The sequence below is a fragment of the Phoenix dactylifera genome, chromosome 9 (genome assembly GCF_009389715.1).
Source record: "Phoenix dactylifera cultivar Barhee BC4 chromosome 9, palm_55x_up_171113_PBpolish2nd_filt_p, whole genome shotgun sequence".
NCBI classification, from domain to species: Eukaryota; Viridiplantae; Streptophyta; class Magnoliopsida; order Arecales; family Arecaceae; genus Phoenix; species Phoenix dactylifera.
In genome coordinates, this window is record NC_052400.1 from 10241552 (window position 1) to 10260071 (window position 18520).

Here is an 18520-nt window from a genome sequence, read left to right on the forward strand (position 1 = left end):
CACAATCAAATTAATTCAAATTCTTTGTCTTGAGAATTTTAAACCAAGGCTCTCCCAAGAACAGTTCTCGTAAATTATTCTTTAATAAACATAAAATATACAAAAAAGTAACGAAATGGCCCAAATTTTGATTTACATTACTTCTCAGTCCAACAAATGTTACATAAGGTGTGTATATTCCTTGATCTAATTAAACTGGCCCAAGTAGCAGAGGCCTTAATTTTACAGGCTCCTCCAACAGACACATAGGTGTGGGAGTGGATTCTATTCTAGGGATGCAGAAGTGAATCTCTTAAAAAATTTAAGATAGCGAAGTAACTGAGAATACGGTATAGTAATCATTACTATATATATATATATATATATATATATATATAAAAGCTACTTTGTTTATTGCATTTGAAAGAAATGATAATGTTATGGATCTGAAAGAAATGATGATACAATCAATGGCATATTTATTATTGGACTAAAACAAACTGGGCCAATCTAGTCATAGTGATCTTAGATACATTTTAAAATTGGGTTGAACCATGTAAGTGTTAAAATACAAGTGTAATGGTTAGAGTGAGGGTGAGAAACCCATGCAAGCATGGAAACCTAGATAGAAGATTCTAACTACTAGAATCAGGACCAAATAATCATTATTAAACAGCTAAAGAAATGTATTTAAAGAAATGAATCATAATGAGAGGTCGTTGATTTTTTACTAATCCACATAAATACATACAAACAAATCTGACTGTATTCAGGTCAAGTTGTAGTTATGTTTCAATCCTAGATCTAATATGCAGTATTAATAGATGGTTCAATCTCCAAGATTACGGAACGTTGACACTATTATGTTTGGAGACAACATGGCATGGCATGATTCCTAGCCACTCTAAGAATGTAGTGTCTTGCACATGAGAGATTTAAGTGTCTGCACTTACCACATTTTTTGAAGTATCATGTTAACAATAGAGAACAATTTATGGCACTTATAGTAACATTTTACGCATTTTACTCTTTTTTCTTTCACTAATTTATATGGTATAATATGCAACATATCTGATGAGCACAATGGACTAGTCAACTTGATCTAGTCATCAACAAATATTGATACAACAAGGGCTCTCAAATTGATCATCAATAAGATCACATAAGTTTAAAATTGAATTATTTCTTTTACATTGACATATATGTGCATAAGCATATATACCTAATACTTGCAAAAACATAGTGCACGGAGGTAGTTATATGAAGTATAACATACAAATGAACAGTTATACATATATATTGTATATAGGTAGTTATATGGAGTGTAATAATTTGCATTTTGAGCACACTTAGTTGTCTTTGCATCTTCAGATGTGTTCTGCAGCAATACTCAGCATGCTATAGGACTATTCCCGTGAAACTTTTGGCACCAAACATTATACATATGGTATGCAATAGTTTAAAACTTGTTTGACATGTACAGAAAAAGTATGTGGGAAAAAATCTTCAATTTCCTAGCACTACATAAAAGTTATATGCTTCCAAGCAAGGTATGCTGAACCGACCGGTTCCGGTCGGTTCAGCTTGTACCGAACCGGTGCCTACAGGCACCGGTACGGTACAGCATATAAAAACGGTTCCGACCCAAACTGGGACGGAATCGATTGGTTCCGTGCTTGGACCGGTGTCAACCGGGCCGGTTCGCACCAGTACAAGCCGGTCTTTTCCCGCGCGCAGGGAAGAGCGCCCACGCGGCTGGAGCCCGCGTGGGCCTCTTAATGTCACAGAGCGGCAAAAACCACTTTGTGGCATTTAATGCGTCCGCACGGACGCAGCGAGTTTTTTTTTTGGGAAACGCGAGCGGACGCGCGAGCGGAGAACGCGCGCCCATGCGCGTTTCCCCGCGCAGGAATCACGCCCGCGCGCAATTCCCCAGCAGAAAATCGCGCCCGAGCGCGGTTCCCCGCACGGGGCACCGTGCCCACGCAGGCTGCCAGTCCGCGTGGGGGCCTTAAATGCCACTCTGTGGCATTTGACGCGTCCGCGGACGCGCGCGGACGCATTTTTTTTGGAAAACGCACGCGGACGTGCGAACGGAGAATGCGCGCTCGCGCGCGATTCACCGCACAGGAACCGCGCCCGCGCGCGGTTCCCCAGCAGGGAAGCGCGCTCGCGCGCGATTCACCGCACAGGAACCGCGCCCGCGCGCGGTTCCCCAGCAAGGAAGCGCGCCCGAGCGCAGTTCCCCGCGCGGGGCACCGTGCTCACGCGGGCTACTAGCCCGCGTGGGGGCATTAAATGCCACTCTGTGGCATTTGACGTGTCCGCGGATGCACGCGGACGCATTTTTTTTTGTTTTTTTTTTTGAAGTCCGCACGCTCGTAGCCGCGCGCACGGCTCCGGTTCGGTACCGGTTCCAAGCCGGTACCGTACCGGTACCGGTGCTCACCGGTACACCGGTACAGTCGGTTCGAAGAACCTTGCTTCCAAGCCTACCATACCATGCCCATTAAGTATAAATAATTATCATATGATTGATCATGAAGCTATGGTGTACCCCTGAGCGCATTCTGTAGCAAACATGTATGTGTAACTAATTATAGCAAATGCTTATGTAGGAACTTAATGCAGCTAAAATCTTTGAACAAAAAATCACTAGATAACCTAACAAACGAGAAGATGAGGATGACTTTAAAACCTTAATAGAATGTAGAGAATCTGAAGCAACCAGAAAAGAATAAAATAATAAAGGTTGGTAAGACTTTCAAAGTGATTCCAGGAGAAACTTACTTGAAGCAAGAAATATAGGAAAATTGCAAGACTAATCACGTAAAGGCCACCAACATCCGCGAGGAAGCCCACTGCAAACATTGGACATTCACTATTTAGCTAAAATTGCAGATAGGAATATACTGCTGAGTTTATGCATGATGAAGGAAGCAATCAATACCCAACTAGAGACTCACAGATGCCCTCACTTGAATCTTGCACTACTCATAATGTTCACCTACTTTTACAATAGCTAAAATAACATATCAATTCCAATGCTAGAACAGTAATCCAAATGATTTATATACAGGCTCAACAATGCTGCTATCTACAGAAGAAGCGCTAGACTGTTCCTAAGTTAACATGCTTGAAATTGGACTGCTGAAGTTGTAAAACCACTGGAAAATATAGATACAGAATATGGACAAGCTAAAGACCAACCATCCCAAAAGAAAGAATATAACAACTGTAGTGAAAATGTAATGTCAAACCAACCATAGCGTAAACAGTTCTATGCATAAAATATAATTTCAACATGGGTCATAGATTCCGTAAAATGAGAAAAACGCATTTTCCTTGCCAGGGACATAGGGAGTCTATACCATATTTAGCTTGACAATGCACTTCCCACTCAACTTGGATTTTTCTTAGGAGACAAGTATTTGGGAAACAGATGCCATGTGATTTCTCCAAAATGAGGAAATGTGCAGCAAATATGAATGGAGCTGATGAAAAGATGCAACATGCTCGACCAATCATGCATAAAAATATCAGGCCAACCAATGGGAAATCACTCGGTAGTTTCTCCATGATTTCCCCGAAATTACTCTAAGGTATCCAGTGGATTTCCCTCATGGTTCCTGCCAATTTATCATGCCACCTCCCATTTCTCAATCGGACAATTTTTTAACCATCATTCCTGCTTCTGCATTGATCAAGTTTTCCTCAGCATTCTGCTGTTATGGCACTTACAATCAATACAGATCTATAACTAACTCTGTTTATGTATAGCATGCTTTTCAGCTAGATGAAAAGATAATAGTGTGAAAATATAATAAAGATAATAATCAAAGAGCTAAGTCCCATCAAAATGGGACAATATCATTAGTATCTTTCCATTCCAACAGGAAACTGAGACCTGGGACACCTGCGGGACACTTGTTCTCCCAAAGATATCCCGAACGTCCCGTTCTATCCCAAGCATCCCGGTAGAACCCAACATTTGGGATGCACCAAGACAGCCTAGATGGACCAGGATGCAGTTTTTTATCTTTTTCTTTATTCTTATTGTTGTTATTGGATGTTATAGTACATTCTGACTATACCTTGCCATACCATACCATCCTAGAAGCAAATCGAGACATGGCTCAGTGTCAAGATTTAAAACCTCGATAATAAATCTAGATAATAAAAAACAATATGCAAGGCTGATCATAGAAAACTTTTATAGTCTTAGGGATTAAAATAAAGCTTATTAAAGAAAAAGAAAAGAAAAATAGCTATTATTAAAAAATCCTACCACCTTCATTTCACCAAAAATGGCACCAAAAAAATATTGGGATCAATGTTGAAAAAAAAAATTAAATGTGCATATTTGAATGACAAGCTTGAAATGCCATATGGTTAACTATATAACTTTGTATCATTCTAGTAGAAAACTAAAAATCGCTATTTTGCTGATACTTGACCACTTTTAAGCAACAATAATTGTGTAACCACAAAGTTAGTGAAGCTTGGAGGAATAGTTGCCGCATGTTACCCTTTTCACCAACCTATCCAAACTGACACAAATAAATTAAAATGTTATCAGAAAACTAATAATTCAAGAAGCCTCACTTTAGTTTGTCCTTTCAGCCCTCTAATAATTATCACGAGTACAAAAATTGATTAAGTTTTTTCCTTAAATTCATAAAGAATGCTATATCTGACCAACAGGTCTGATAACTTGACTAGCAAGCACCATATGATGATGTCAGATTTTCAATCCAATTTACACCAGCAACACTAATTGCATTTCTTTTTTTCCTGTAGGCATGGAATGTAGCTCCATTTGCATATAAACAAAAATAAAACAATATTTATATCCATTTGCACTGATAACTACAGTTTTCATTTTATTACTCTCTACAATCCAAAAGAGTTTCACCTTCAAAAAAGAATGAGTTATGTCATCCCGATCTGCTTCTAAATATTCTAGCAAATAATACACTCAAATCATAGACTATATTGATTGAAACTAAAAGCTCCCAACATCACTTAAATATTTATTTCATTATAGATATAAACTTGGATTTAATTGCCCCTCCGCATAGTACGGCACACACGACACATTGTGCCAACAACTTACTAGGACACCAAGGCACTAGCATGGCTTGGCAAAATATGGTACAAACCGAATCAGTCCCTAGCAGACACACCACCAGACATAGATCCTAACTTCTTGCAGACAAATGATCAACACATTAAGTGATCCAGGAGGATCTTCAGACTCAATATGGACTACTTTAACCACTACGAGTAGGGCTACACAGGGTCCAAAAGCAAGATACACCATATTGAAAAGCTGAACGTGAGCCAAAATTCTGAAAGTCATAACTTGGTCATACGATGTCCGATTAAGATAATCTTTTTTTTAAATCGGATAACTTTTCGAGATCTACGACATAAAGCTCCACCCTTTAGAACATCGCCCCTAGCGATCATACCAAATTTTATCATTTGGAGCCTGAAATGTGCCGATCAAATCGAAATTTCCTTTCTGGGATCTACTTTTTGATCTTCCAATCCAAAAAAAAATAGGCGGAGCAACAAAAGATAGAGTTGATATATAAGTCAACATCTATTTTCCGAAGAATTTTAGTTTTTCAAGTTTATTTCTACTAGTCATATCTATTTTAGAAAAGAGAGTCCTATCAAAACTAGCAGGAGAAATCCAACCCAAATTGTGCAAAGGCGGATCTCATTATTATAAATAGAGATTGTGTACCTCAGTTTTAGATCATCAATGAAAGAAAAGAAGACTTAAGCCCTACTTTCGCAATTATCCTATCGTCTTCTAAATTTTTTTTGAGAGATTCCAGTTGAGTAGGTTGAGAAAACTCTTCCTTCTCTCCAATCGGATCATTATTTAGATGGTATTCTTACAAATTTTATTCCAGTTGGTAAACCTTGAGGGATGGAGCATAAACCTACTCCAAAGACAATAGGAGTCTATTTCCCATAATGCCCTGAACACACACAGCATAAAGGTAAAACCAACTCACGTCAAATGGGAAGGGACACTTTAATAAGGGTATATTAGACAACTTTTATAACATCCCAGAAAGCTAAAATTTGAAATAGGAATTGATAAAAGGGGACACTTCAATAAGGGTATATTAGACAACTTTTATAATATCCAAGAAATCTAAAATTTGAAATAGGAATTGATAAAATATGGTGGATAAAATATGGTGCCAGACCAATTCCAGAACCCCAAATTTGCTCTTGTTCTTTGAGTCATTTGAAGCTTCTACAACATCTTTCCACCTTTTCCTTATCTTTTCTCCTATCTTCATCTTAGCCCACTAACACCAGACCAGCTATGTCCCATCACCCTTGTCATATTCCACCTCCATGTCATCCACCCCATTGCCACCCCTACCGTTCATTTCCTCCTCTCTTCGTCCTCTTTCCCTCACCCTGGTAAATGGATCCATGTTGGGTCAGCACAACTGATTTGCAAGTGGATCTAATCAAACCTATCCTAACAATTGGCTCATCCGGTCAGGATCAATTCAAGCTAAGTCATCTAGATAGTGAAGGTAAACTAACTTGACCCATTATCACTCCTATAGGTAATAAGCAACTTCTTACTAAGGATTAACACACCTAATGAGCATGAATGAATGTTTGCATGAAAGGATGAAAACTATGTAAATTCATAGGAGTCAACCTCAAAAATGGAATTACATTTAGGACAAAGTAAGTTTTTTAGCTAGTAACATGTACATGTGAGACCACAATTGAAGTTGTACAGGAGGATGGCTGAGAACACATAAAAGTCAAGAGAGAAATCTGGAGTAGATAGCTCATGAGACAGCCACAGTTGACAGGAATTAACCTTAAATTGTAACTGCTTCCTAAATGTTAATGGAGTAGATGTCTCAAGACCCAAAAAGTGCAAGAAAGGAAAAAGATGACTTGTTGCCGAAAAGGTAAAGTAACGTGAGGGTGAAGCAAAGCTGGAAAAGACCAAAAGGTACAAAAATATTTGGAAGCAAGAGAAAAGAGCAAGGAATCCAACAAAATGAGAAAAATTCAAGAAGAATCATGTATTAGATAATCCTAGGAAGCGTTGTATGCCAAGTCAATACCCTTTACAACCTAAGCGCAATTCTTGAGGTGTTCACTTGTAGGACAAAGGACAAAGCATCTAAATTCAAGGACGAGAAGATGAACATAATGGCAAGGAATGACATTCAAGTTCAAACGTTTCCTTTGCCAACAAATTAGTTTCTAAAGCAGTATCAGTTACCTCAAACTTGTTGGATCATACTTTGATCAAAAATTGGCTCATATATCACTTGAAGCAAAAGCAATATCCATTTTTCAGCAATATAATAATTCTAAGTACAAAAAAATGCATTTAAAAAGAGACCAAATTTAGTAAGCCCAGAGGCATGCACATGATTTTTGGAATACTTGTACAAACTAAAGGATGAAAGAAGAGCCTACAACTTTATGACTATAATGCATGATTGTATAGTAGAATAGGACTTGGAAAAACAAAACAATGACAACGAGCAAGTATTCTTACCAATCCCCAGCACATTTTCTTTGTCAATCTCCACAATGTAATCAGAAAGATAGCTGATATACAATGTAGTATTTACTAACCCATCCTTGGAACTTTGAAGAGAAGCTTGGAGGTCACTAGCTTCAGAAGAAGATGAACCAGGAAGAAAGTCATGAAAGAGGGGCAGAATGAGCCTCAAATCATGTAGATAAATAAATTTTTCCAGAAACAAATGGATTTTCAATATATTAAGATCCCGGCCTCGAAAAGTTACTGGTGTATCGTTTGAGTAGCTTGCATATTTCAGTGTGCCACTGACAAAGCTCGCATGTTTATCATCACCATGGCTCTTTGCAGAGAAGTTGAAATGAAAACCAACAGCAGCAGCAGGATCATTTGGAAGGTCAACGAACTGCCATGAAATGTAGTGATCTTGTCGTGGAACCTGACAACTGTTGCACTTAAGTGAAATAGTAGGTCCCCTGCTTGTGTTGTAACAAGAATAATTTACATAGGTTGACAGAGGCAGAACTTTGTAGCCAATGAAGCCAGGAGCCCCAACCACCAGAGTATCAAGACCCCTTAACTGTGAACAACTCATGCTAGATATCGTAGTTATATTAAATTCCATGTCATTAACAAACAATAGTAAGTCCGGAGCATTCGTTGGTCTGACTCTACGGACCTCAATGCTTCGTTTTGCAATAACCTGATACAGCAACCTGTACCAAGTTTTTTATGAAAAAAAAGTTAGTTACAACTATTCATGAGAATAGTCAAACTAGAATTGGTTGACACTTAATTTAAATTAAGCCTTGAAATTGATAGTCTTTTTTTTTCAAATAGGAAATGGTAAGGGTACATGATTTTTCTCTGGGAAAAGAAGAGGACTTAGGACTTAGGAGCTTAACATAATTTTTCCACTGTAAAAGATGATTTTTCCATTATCACTTCAAGGGAGCCTAACATATTGAGAAAACAAAATGCTATCGATCACTCACGTAGATAAAAGGCCAATGAAGAATATCCAACTTGCTATAGAGAACATCCCACCCAACTCTGTTTTCCTCTTTCTCACCACCATCTGATCATCCTACATGGAAAAAGTGGTCACGTAGAAATGTTATTTAGTTGGTATTTCAGCAGTCATTACCATCAAAGGTTACCTTCAAGGCAATTTCCAATTTAAACATCTAAAATAGCGTATAAAATTTCAAATGTGGAGAAGAATAAGCCAATCGGCAGTAAATTTCTAATATTGGTATTGAGGTACAAGATCTCAACACACTCATGGGAAAAAAAATTTCAAATAAAACTGCTAATCATCTATACAAATGCGCAGAAACATGTGCAATCCTGTTTTCCATAAACAAGAAGAAAAGGAAAACAAAAGCAATGCACAACATAATTCTTGAAAAATAAGCACAAGCACTCACCGAAAACAACTATATTTCATACTCGTTTTTGAAAACAATAATCATCGACATCAAAAATTAGAGAAAAAAGATAAGAAGCTACCGATAAGAACTGACAAATCTACCAGATAATTCTTGGCCAAAATGATGAACTTGGGACCAACAAAGAATAACAAGAAGACAAAGAAGAATAAAAAAGGGAAACAGGATGGAGAAGAATCCAGACCAGCCGATGCCTGGTGGCGAAGCAGAGATCGAGGCGGCTGATCCCCCAGCGGAGGCGGAACAAAGCACCGTCCAACCTCGGGAAGCGGAGGGCGGCGCAGAATGCAAGCCAAGAGAGGAGGGTGGCCAGGGTGGCGAGGAGGACGAAGATCTGGGAGGGGGTGAACGGCTTGATGGGGAGGACGGTGTCGATGAAGGTCGGGGTCGGCTCCACCCCGGAGCTGGTCACCCACTCGCCGCCAGGGGCGAGCTGGCAGGCGCCGCCGTCACCGGCGAGGTAGTACCCGGGGGCGCAGGCGCATAGCGTCGCGTTGTAGCGGAACGCGTGCGGCGGACACGAGCTTTCCATCGGCTCGGAATTCCGATGGAAGAAAGGAGGAAGTCAAAAAGGCGTAGATGGTTTCAGTGACGGTATCGGAATGCAAGAAATAAAAGCGGCTGCAGGACGGGCAGTACAAAAGGAAATATGGGCGGATTTCTTTTTTTATCATTCTTTTTTAATCGTCATCTTAAAGTAGAAGCTCAGAAATTAAATTATTATTATTATTATTTTTTTTTTGGGTAAAAGCGGCTACCCATTTCATATAATTGTAATGTGAGTACAACCTCTCAAATTGCGGAAAAGTAAAAGATACAAAGAGGGGTGATGTATGATACAGACGTCCAAAGAAAATCCCCGGAATGCCGGGCAACAAATGAGGCGACCCAGTCTGCAGCCATGTTCGTCTCCCTATACACATGTCCTATCTGAACATCACCCATCAACCGCGCCATCCTACGGATCTCCCGAATGAGAGGATGACCATCCCCAAACCGGTCCGCCCCTCGGAGCCAGTCGATAACCACAGAAGAATCTTCCTTGAGGCATACCTGCTCCACACCAAGTACCTGCCACATATAGGATATACCCTCCCACTAGAGATGGGCATTGGGCCGTGCCGGGCCCACCGGGCCACAGACCAAACGGGTCGTGCCTCGCCCGGCCTGTTACTAAACGGGTCGTGCCAGGCACGGCCCGCTTAACCTAAAGGCTAAGCCCGGCACGGTCCTAGGCCCGTGGGGTGGCGGGCCATGCCGGGCCTGGCACGGCCCGTTTGTCCAAAAAAAATAGCCCTTATGGGCGGCCCATAACGGCTATTTTTTTGCCCATAACGGCTATTTATGGCTTTTTATCCATTTTGCCCCTCCCAACAGCTATAAAACGGCTAATTTGAGCGTTATTTTGGGGAAAAAAATTGGAGTCCTATAAATACCTCTTTCCTTCCTCATTCTCACCACACCAAACCAACTTTTCTCTCCTTCTCTACTACTACTATTTCTCTCTTCTAGCAATATTTAGCAAGTGCTCTAGGCTTCTAGCAATTTAAGTTTTAGTTTGCATTTAGCAAGTGTTCAAGTGCTACACAAGAGGAGATTCTTGTTGAGAAGTTAGAAGTACAAAAGAAAGAGAAGGTCACTGATGATGATACAAACACTACTGAATAGTGAATACTGATGATTAGTAAGATTTTGATCATTTATTTTTATTTCTTAATTTTTTATAATTGTACATTTTTATTTTTTTAATTGTTAAAGTGAGTCATCTCTTTTTTCTTCTTTCTTATGTATTCTGGAGGTCAGACCAAACCTCCCTTCATGTACCATTTTGATTTAAATTAATAAAGTGGTAGGGGTCTATGCCAAACCCCCCACCATTAAGGTGGCTTTATATTAATAAATCCTTAGTTCCCAATATTTATTAATTTATTAAAAAAAATTATACATAAAAAAAATTTATTTTCATTTATTTTAAAGGGGACGAGCTGTGCCTGCCCCGACCCAGGCCCTTGTGGGCCGTGCCGGGCCCGGTTCAGGCCCTTATGGGCCGTGCCGGGCTCGGCCCGCGGGCCAGAAATTCTTAACCTAGCCCGGCCCCCTTTTATAAGCCGTGCCTAGCATGGCCCATTACTGTAGCAAGCGGGCCGTGCCAGGCACGGCCCGCTTCGTGCCGGGCCGTGTCGGGCCATGGGCGGCCCAGCCTAATGCCCACCTCTACCTCCCACGCTGCCTGCAACTCTGCCCCGACCACTGTGAGACCTGACGTGCGCCGCCCTCCTGCTGCTATCATCCTACCAGGGTGGTTCCTGATCACAAATCCAACCCCTCCAGTCACACCATCCACTGACCGACTGCCGTCGAAATTTACTTTGAGATAGCCAAGGGGTGGGTTAAATTTTTTTGTTATTAACGGACTCAACCATCTCATAATTAAAAAAAAAATACTTGCAGCTTTTTTTTTTCTTCCTCTGTCAAATCCTTTCATTCGTCCACTTCCATGTCAAAGTCATTTCCTCCCTAAGGGCTTGTTTGGTTCGCTATGGAAGCATTTTCTCTCCTAGGAATATGATTCCTAAAAAGCAGATTCTTAGGAAGAGAATGCCTAGGAAAATATTTTTGGCATGTTTGGTTGACCATGAAAAAGTGACAGATTTTCAAAGTGCTTATGTTTGGTTGACCATCCACTTTTCTGAAAAAGTTATATATAATTTCTACTATACCATTAATAAAAATTAGGTCTTTAATATCTCTTTAATGCTTTTTTAATGCTGAAGGGTCTTTTGGAAAAAAAATAAAAATTGAGTGATTCCTACCTCATGGGAAAGTAATTTTCCCATATTTCTCATGGGAAAGACTTTCTCATAAAATGTGGAAATCATATTTCCATGAGAATACAACTTTTCCATCTCTCTCCTTTAAAACTCCAACCAAACAAGAAGCATCTCATTACTTTCCCGTTAACCACACTTTTTCCCCTCCTTTTTCTGCGAACCAAACGAGCCCTAAGATCTTTATTCTCCTCCTTTTCAAATTTGTCCACGAGCCACTACCTAGCCATCATTGCATGCCATATCAGTCTAGATAACGATAAATTGTCTTTCGTATATTAGAAGAGCAACTCGGAGGACCTCAAGTATGCAATATACACTATCCTTCTTATAGAGCTTTCACTCTAATAAAATTTCTTTCTTTCGTACTATTACCTCGTTGTTCTGACTTAGGCATCGGAGAGTCTCCCGCTGAAAATCCTCTGACAAGTGGACTTTTTACAGGTCATCCAGCAGAGGAGTCCGACGCAAAATGCCTCAATTAGCCTACTCAGGCTGCACAAGGCCTCCTCGACCCATCGCCGGGCTTGTCAGCCCGTTGCTTGCTTCAGCGATATGTTATTCAGCCTCTCAGGCTCTCTGTTCGGTTTGGAATAGCTCCACGAAAAGGTCTATCGCTCTCTAATCGACAACTTGAGGGCGTTCTTGGTCGCAAACAGCTGGACCTCCTTCACCCCCACCTAGGTCCGCATAGTCGAAGCACGGGCTTCGGTCGACTTGGCTTTCGCCTCGGCCACCATGGTCTTCGCCTCGTATAGTTTGGCCTGTTCAAAGGCTTCTTTCCATTTCCCCTCGAACATTGAAATACACTTTGTGAACCTCTCGGTTAGTTGTTTGTCTCGCTGACTACATGGGCATGTTGAAAAGGAGAATAAGAGTCGGTAACCAAAGTGAAGGATCACAAAAAGGTCTCACTCTTGACTAAGATAACTGCTCAACTATCATCGCTCGAACCAGAGCACTGTTCTGCCTCAGAAGTGGAGGGCAAGTGATGAGAAAAATACCAGACACCTCGACCTCGGGTCTGACCAACTTTCTGTCCTCAGAAGTAAACCGAGGCAAATGACTTTGGCTCTGATCGAGGAGTCACCAGCCTTGGAGAACAATCAACACGCATCGATAAGAATCGACAACCTTGGTAATCCGCAGTCGTGGAGGCATCACATCTTGCGTCCTACTAGCGCACTCTGTTGCCCACGTAAACTAGCACCCACACTGTGACCATACCACTGGCCATTGTCTGGCCATCATTGCACGCTATGTCGGCCCATGTAATGACAAACTGGCTTCCCTATATACACGTAATGCGCTACCTTTCTCGCATAGCCTTCACTCTGCTAAAATCTCTTCATTTCATACTATTGCCTCGTTGTTCTGACCTAGGCATCAGAGGGTCCCTGCCGAAAATTCTCCAGCAAGTGAACTTCTTGTAGGCCACCTAGCAGAGGAGTCTAGCGTCCAACGCCTCAACCAACCTACTTAACTCGTCTCCAGCCGATCTCAGGGTTGTCTGAGCTGCGCTTCTACCTCGATCCGGATACAACGGCTACAGATATGATGCAAATTGCCAAACTTCCAAAGATCCATGATGCATTTCTAGTTTGGAACACCATCCAATGTTCTATGTATATCACATCAAATAATTATCAAAATTAATAATGGTAATATGATAATATATTTGTTCATGAAATGGACATAAGTATTTAAATATGAAAAAAATTACTTGATCAAATAAATTATGATTAAACAATAATAAACATATGTATATAAAATCATTGCGATGAATTGAGATTTGTCCTACTTTGCGACGAGAAGAGATTTTTGGATTCTATTATTGGATGGTAATATCTTCCTTTACATTTGTTCCTTTCCTATTCCTTTATTAGATTTTAAAAATAATACTGTTATGACAACATATGTGTACATTTTTTTTATATCCATTATGTATGTTTGTGAAATTAGATTAATTGGTATAAAATTATCATTAAAAAAACCATATGCAGTTGATTTCATTTTAAATACCTAAAGTGATCATGCTGTGAGGTGCTCTTTGACGTGCATTTATATAAATGCCAACATCCTACTACTTTTCATTGATCAAACATGCTTTAATGGATCATTAAGATCTCAGATACGTGTGCACTTGTATATATGAATATACATATACATATGTGTTGGGATACTTCGCGTATCAAGCTTAAAAAAACCTAAATTAAAAATTAATTTGGACTAGACATACCAATTAAGATAATTTTTCAAAAATATAATTATTTTCCAACTATGCAGATGGTTTTATGGATAAATTGTTGATAGGATACAAAATGCACACTTTCTCTACTTTAGGTTGCATCCAAATATAGCACACTAATACTCAGGTATTTGCTAATTTGTAAAATAGAGAAACTTATTGTAAGAAAGAAAAGATAGGTCGTAAGAACGAAGATTAAAAAAACAGCCGGTTAAAATTTTAAATTTTCCCCTAAGCAATAGAAGAGGAAATAAAGTGTCTCTTTGACAAGGAAATCAAATACTGAAAAATTCAAAAAAAACAACTACCTCTAATAGATAAGAAAATTAGAGTTATTCTAAAAATTATAAAACTCTAACGGAGTGACCCAGGTTCAAAACACACGAATGTCGATTAAATGCGGAGACTAGATGCCTCCCACCTAGTTTGCCCGTTGGGAGCGCTATTGATTCTCTAGTACTCAGGTGGTGCTAGGATGACGTACTCACACGCGAGTTCGTCTGTACTGATGGAGAGTGTATGAAAAATTTTCTATCTGCATCGAATATTTCTTAGTAGAAGAGGGGCCATGGGGGCTGCCCTGCGGGTGGGGTTAATTTCCTACCCCAATCCCCCGCCTCCCTCTTTATCCTAAGGGAAAAGAAAAAGAAAAAAAAAGAAAAGAAAAAAAAAACGTAGACAAAACGTTCAGGTGCACGTCCAAACAAAAGGAAAAGAAAATACATTTATTACATAACCCCCAAGGCAGCACCCTTGCAGTGGAACACAGAAGGAGACTCTAAAAGGTGACGACTTGTCGTACCAATGCTAGGAGGCAAAAATTTGTGCGGTTCTTGATAGCCAGTAGGTCATTGTTGCTTGGATTGCGAGGACCACTTCCCGTACGCTACCTTTCTTTAATTAGCATACCCCCAACACGTTAACCGGGCTAGGTAGTTTTTTTTTTTTTTCACTATATTATACATAACGTATACGAATAGAATTAAAAAAAAATCAAAAAAGTAGCATATCACGAAGGGATGTAGGCAGCTCCATCTCACCCTCCAGGTTAGGTAGTTTGACAAGGTTTTTTAAGCCCATTTTACCTCTAAGTAGCATCTAGATATGTTAGGAATATATTAAGGGGTACACAAAGCATTTTTCTTTGAATTATATTAGCAGACAGTGCATACTAGGTGAACACCACTCAGACCATATAATCCGCTTACTATCTTTTCTAGCTCCTTATATCGGTTTTTTTTTTTTTTTTTAATTCAGTTATCAGCTTTTTTCTTATAATTTGGTTTAGTATGGGTTTGAGAAAATTTTGAACCAATATATATATATATATATTTGGTTTAAATTTTAAAAAAACATATTCAAATAGACTCAACCCAACCGACCAATATGTAAATATAGGTATATACATTCAAACCAATCTGACTCAATCTAATCCAACCAATATATACAAGTATATATATTTAAACAAACTAGATCCGACTCATCTGTGAATGTACGTATGTATGTATGTATGTATGTATGTATATATATATGTATATATATATTATTTTTTTATAAGTTTAAAGTTATTCCAACTTGTTTAGTCTGGTCTATTGAACATTTCTATATAAAATAAAATTTTTATGTTCATACTTACTTCAATCCATATAGCCCAACCTATTAAACATCAATTCGATAAATTAAACCTAACTAAATCAAATTTTTGGTTTGAATAGAATGTTTTTAATAGATCAGTTCAGTTTTAATTTTGATTTTTCAAAAATTAATTTAAATTAATTTGGTTTCAAAATAATTCTAAACTAATCCGATCAGACCGTGCATTACGGGTGTATAAACATAATTACATAGTATTGGTAGAATGTGACCGACCACCTTCCAGTACAGGACAACCAAATCCAATGAGGCCAGTCCAGCTGAACGGGAGTCTTGGACCACACGCATGATGCCCCCGACCAACATGACCCGCGGAGAATCCGCGGCACATAGCCTTTCCAAGTATACGACTATCCCACCTTCATCATGACCCACGGATCCGATCACCGCCCTAAACCTACCAACATGTCCCCTCGGTGGACCACACACCAAACCGAAAGAACAAAGCGACCTACCATTCACGGTCAAATTGAAACAAAAAAAGAGAGGGAGAGGGAGAGAGAGAGAGAGAGAGAGAGAGAGAGAGAGTGGAGGAGGAATCTAACCAGGTGATGTTTGGTGGCAAACCGGAGGTCGAGCCGGCTGATGCGCCACCGTACCCGGAACCAGACGGTCCGGCCGCCGTCGACGCGCCCGAGCCGGACCGCGGCGCAGAAGGCGAGCCAGAAGACGACGGTGACAATTACGGCCTTGAGCAGCGCCGCCTCCGACCGCACCATCCGTCGCACGTCGTCCAGCGGCAGCAGATCCGCCAGGAACGACGCCGGACCCGCCGCTCCCGCCACCCCTGTCATCCTCACTGCCCAGTCCCCGTCCTCCATCTCAAACAGCACACACCCTTTGCCCCCCTCCTCCTTATAATACCCTGGGTTACACCCACACAACGTAGAGTTATAGAGGAACGAGTTCTCCGGGCACGAAAATCGAGGAAGATCCATGATCAGTAGTACTCTTTCTCTCTCTTCTTCTCTAATCCTTCTCTTGTTCTCTCCTCGTCCTTTCCAAGAACAAAGAAGAGAAGAGAAGACTATAAAGGAAGGGAAGAAAGAAGAGAAGAGTAGAGAAGACTATAAAGGAAGGGAAAAAAAGACAGGGAATACTCTTTTGGAGCTTTCGGTAAGGAAGGGAATGTAAACAGGTCAAGAGAGGCTGGAATGAAGTGGGATAGGGTCTCTTTCTGAGGTGGTAAAGAGTAGGGAGGGGAAGGACAGGAGCTGACGCAGGGAGCGAATCTAGAGATTCTCCTATGAGAAGCGGTATTGGGACCCAGCGGGACCCGAGACCAAATGACCTGTGGGAGGGGAAGCAGGTTAATTGGGAATGATGGCTCGGAGATACGCTGGATGTGGGATGGATTTTTGAGCTGGAATGATGATTGATGGTTGGTTGGCATGGTTTCGTGGTGGGTATTCTTTTATTTGTTTATCTTTTTATTTTTGATTCATTTGGTCTTTTGGATTTTATAACACCATGATGCGGGGATCGCTTGGGGGTAGCTGTGCGCTCCAGTAGAGTAATAACCGGTACGAGCTCAGCTTATAATGTTGCAAACAAATTGAGCTCAAGCTAGCTCATTTGGTTTTAAGTAAAACTTAAACTGCTCGCATGCAATTAGTTTAACTGATTTCGAGAGATTCGGATTGGATCTTTCACGCTAAAAAATGATTCACTTTTTTTCGCAACATCAACTATTGGATCGCATAATGACTACTTTAAGATCCATGCAGGCAGATGGAAGAAAGAGGTCGCAGTGTTTGGATATCTGTGCAAGGCGCAATCCAACGGCTAACATCATGAAAGAAGATCAAACATTCTTTCATGCGAGTGTGAAATGTACAACCCAAATCCGATTTCAAAAGGGCCAAAGGCCTTGTGGGGAAGCACATTTGATGTATAGACTTGTTATATAAGAACAAGAGAGCTGCAATGGGGATTTTAGTTGTAGGTTGAGCTGACCAAGGGCTTGATGGAACTTGAGTTAATGGGATCTTCTCTCTATAAAAACAACGTGAATGGAGAGGTCTGATCTTCAAATCACATCCATAATTGGATTGAGCTCTATGTGATAGATTAAGGTATGCTATCTCATGTGCCCATCCATGCATGAATTTTGCACAAGACATAGATGGTTGTGATTCAAAGACTTTAGACCTCTCCCATTAAGCCTTGAAATGGAGAGGTAGAGGCTCCAAACTTATTTTGAGGAAGTGTGTTTGAAGATGCCTCTCTCTGTAATGAAGTATGCCCAATGCTGTGTTTGCCAGTATTTTTGCATCACTATACTTACTATGAACATTCATTATTCTCATCAAAAATGTCATTTTTTCAAAAAAAATCCTGCTCATTAGTATGTTATTTCCCTGAGTGGAAATGCAATCTATACAGGTGTTTTATTATGCTTCTTTAGCGGCAATATTCAATTAATTCACTTTAATTTCCTAAACCTATGCTTAAAGCACAAAACAATGAGATATATGTGATTCTTAATTTTTCTATCTCTGTCTAGCTAATTGTTAATTTTAATCGACACAAAAATTGGATCGCAAGCTTGACTCGGCCTCGTGAGGACCGAGTGTATTACTATAGACATCAGATTTTTGTAAGAACTTTGTTTCCTAGGTTTCTTTGAGAGCATCAGTTAATGTTATAGTTACCAACATATTCGCATGTTCATGGATGCTACGATCACATGCATGGTTTCTATGAGTACTATGGATATTAAAGAGAATAAAAATTGTCACTAGGCTAAGTTTGGGTGTAGTGAGTTGGTAGACTTTGTTAAAGGTTGCTAGTAGGATAGAGCTTTATT

General features: G+C 40.0%; 1 protein-coding gene across 4 annotated transcripts in view; it reads right to left on the bottom strand.

The window, feature by feature from the left end:
• LOC103705760 overlaps positions 1–16856 on the bottom strand; it is a 30437-nt gene extending 13581 nt beyond the window's left edge. For 3 of the 4 annotated variants that reach the window (XM_026804131.2, XM_026804134.2, XM_026804132.2), the window contains exons 1-4: positions 16257–16856; positions 8527–8618; positions 7547–8247; positions 2770–2840 (exon numbers count right to left, since the gene is read on the bottom strand). In XM_026804131.2, the coding sequence (XP_026659932.2) occupies positions 2770–2840; positions 7547–8247; positions 8527–8618; positions 16257–16649 (1257 nt within the window). In that variant the 5' untranslated portion in view covers positions 16650–16856. Of the gene's footprint in view, positions 1–2769; positions 2841–7546; positions 8248–8526; positions 8619–9166; positions 9628–16256 lie in introns of those variants that run through there. The other variant, XM_026804133.2, reaches the window with a different exon arrangement.
• Positions 16857–18520: the final 1664 nt, after the last annotated feature.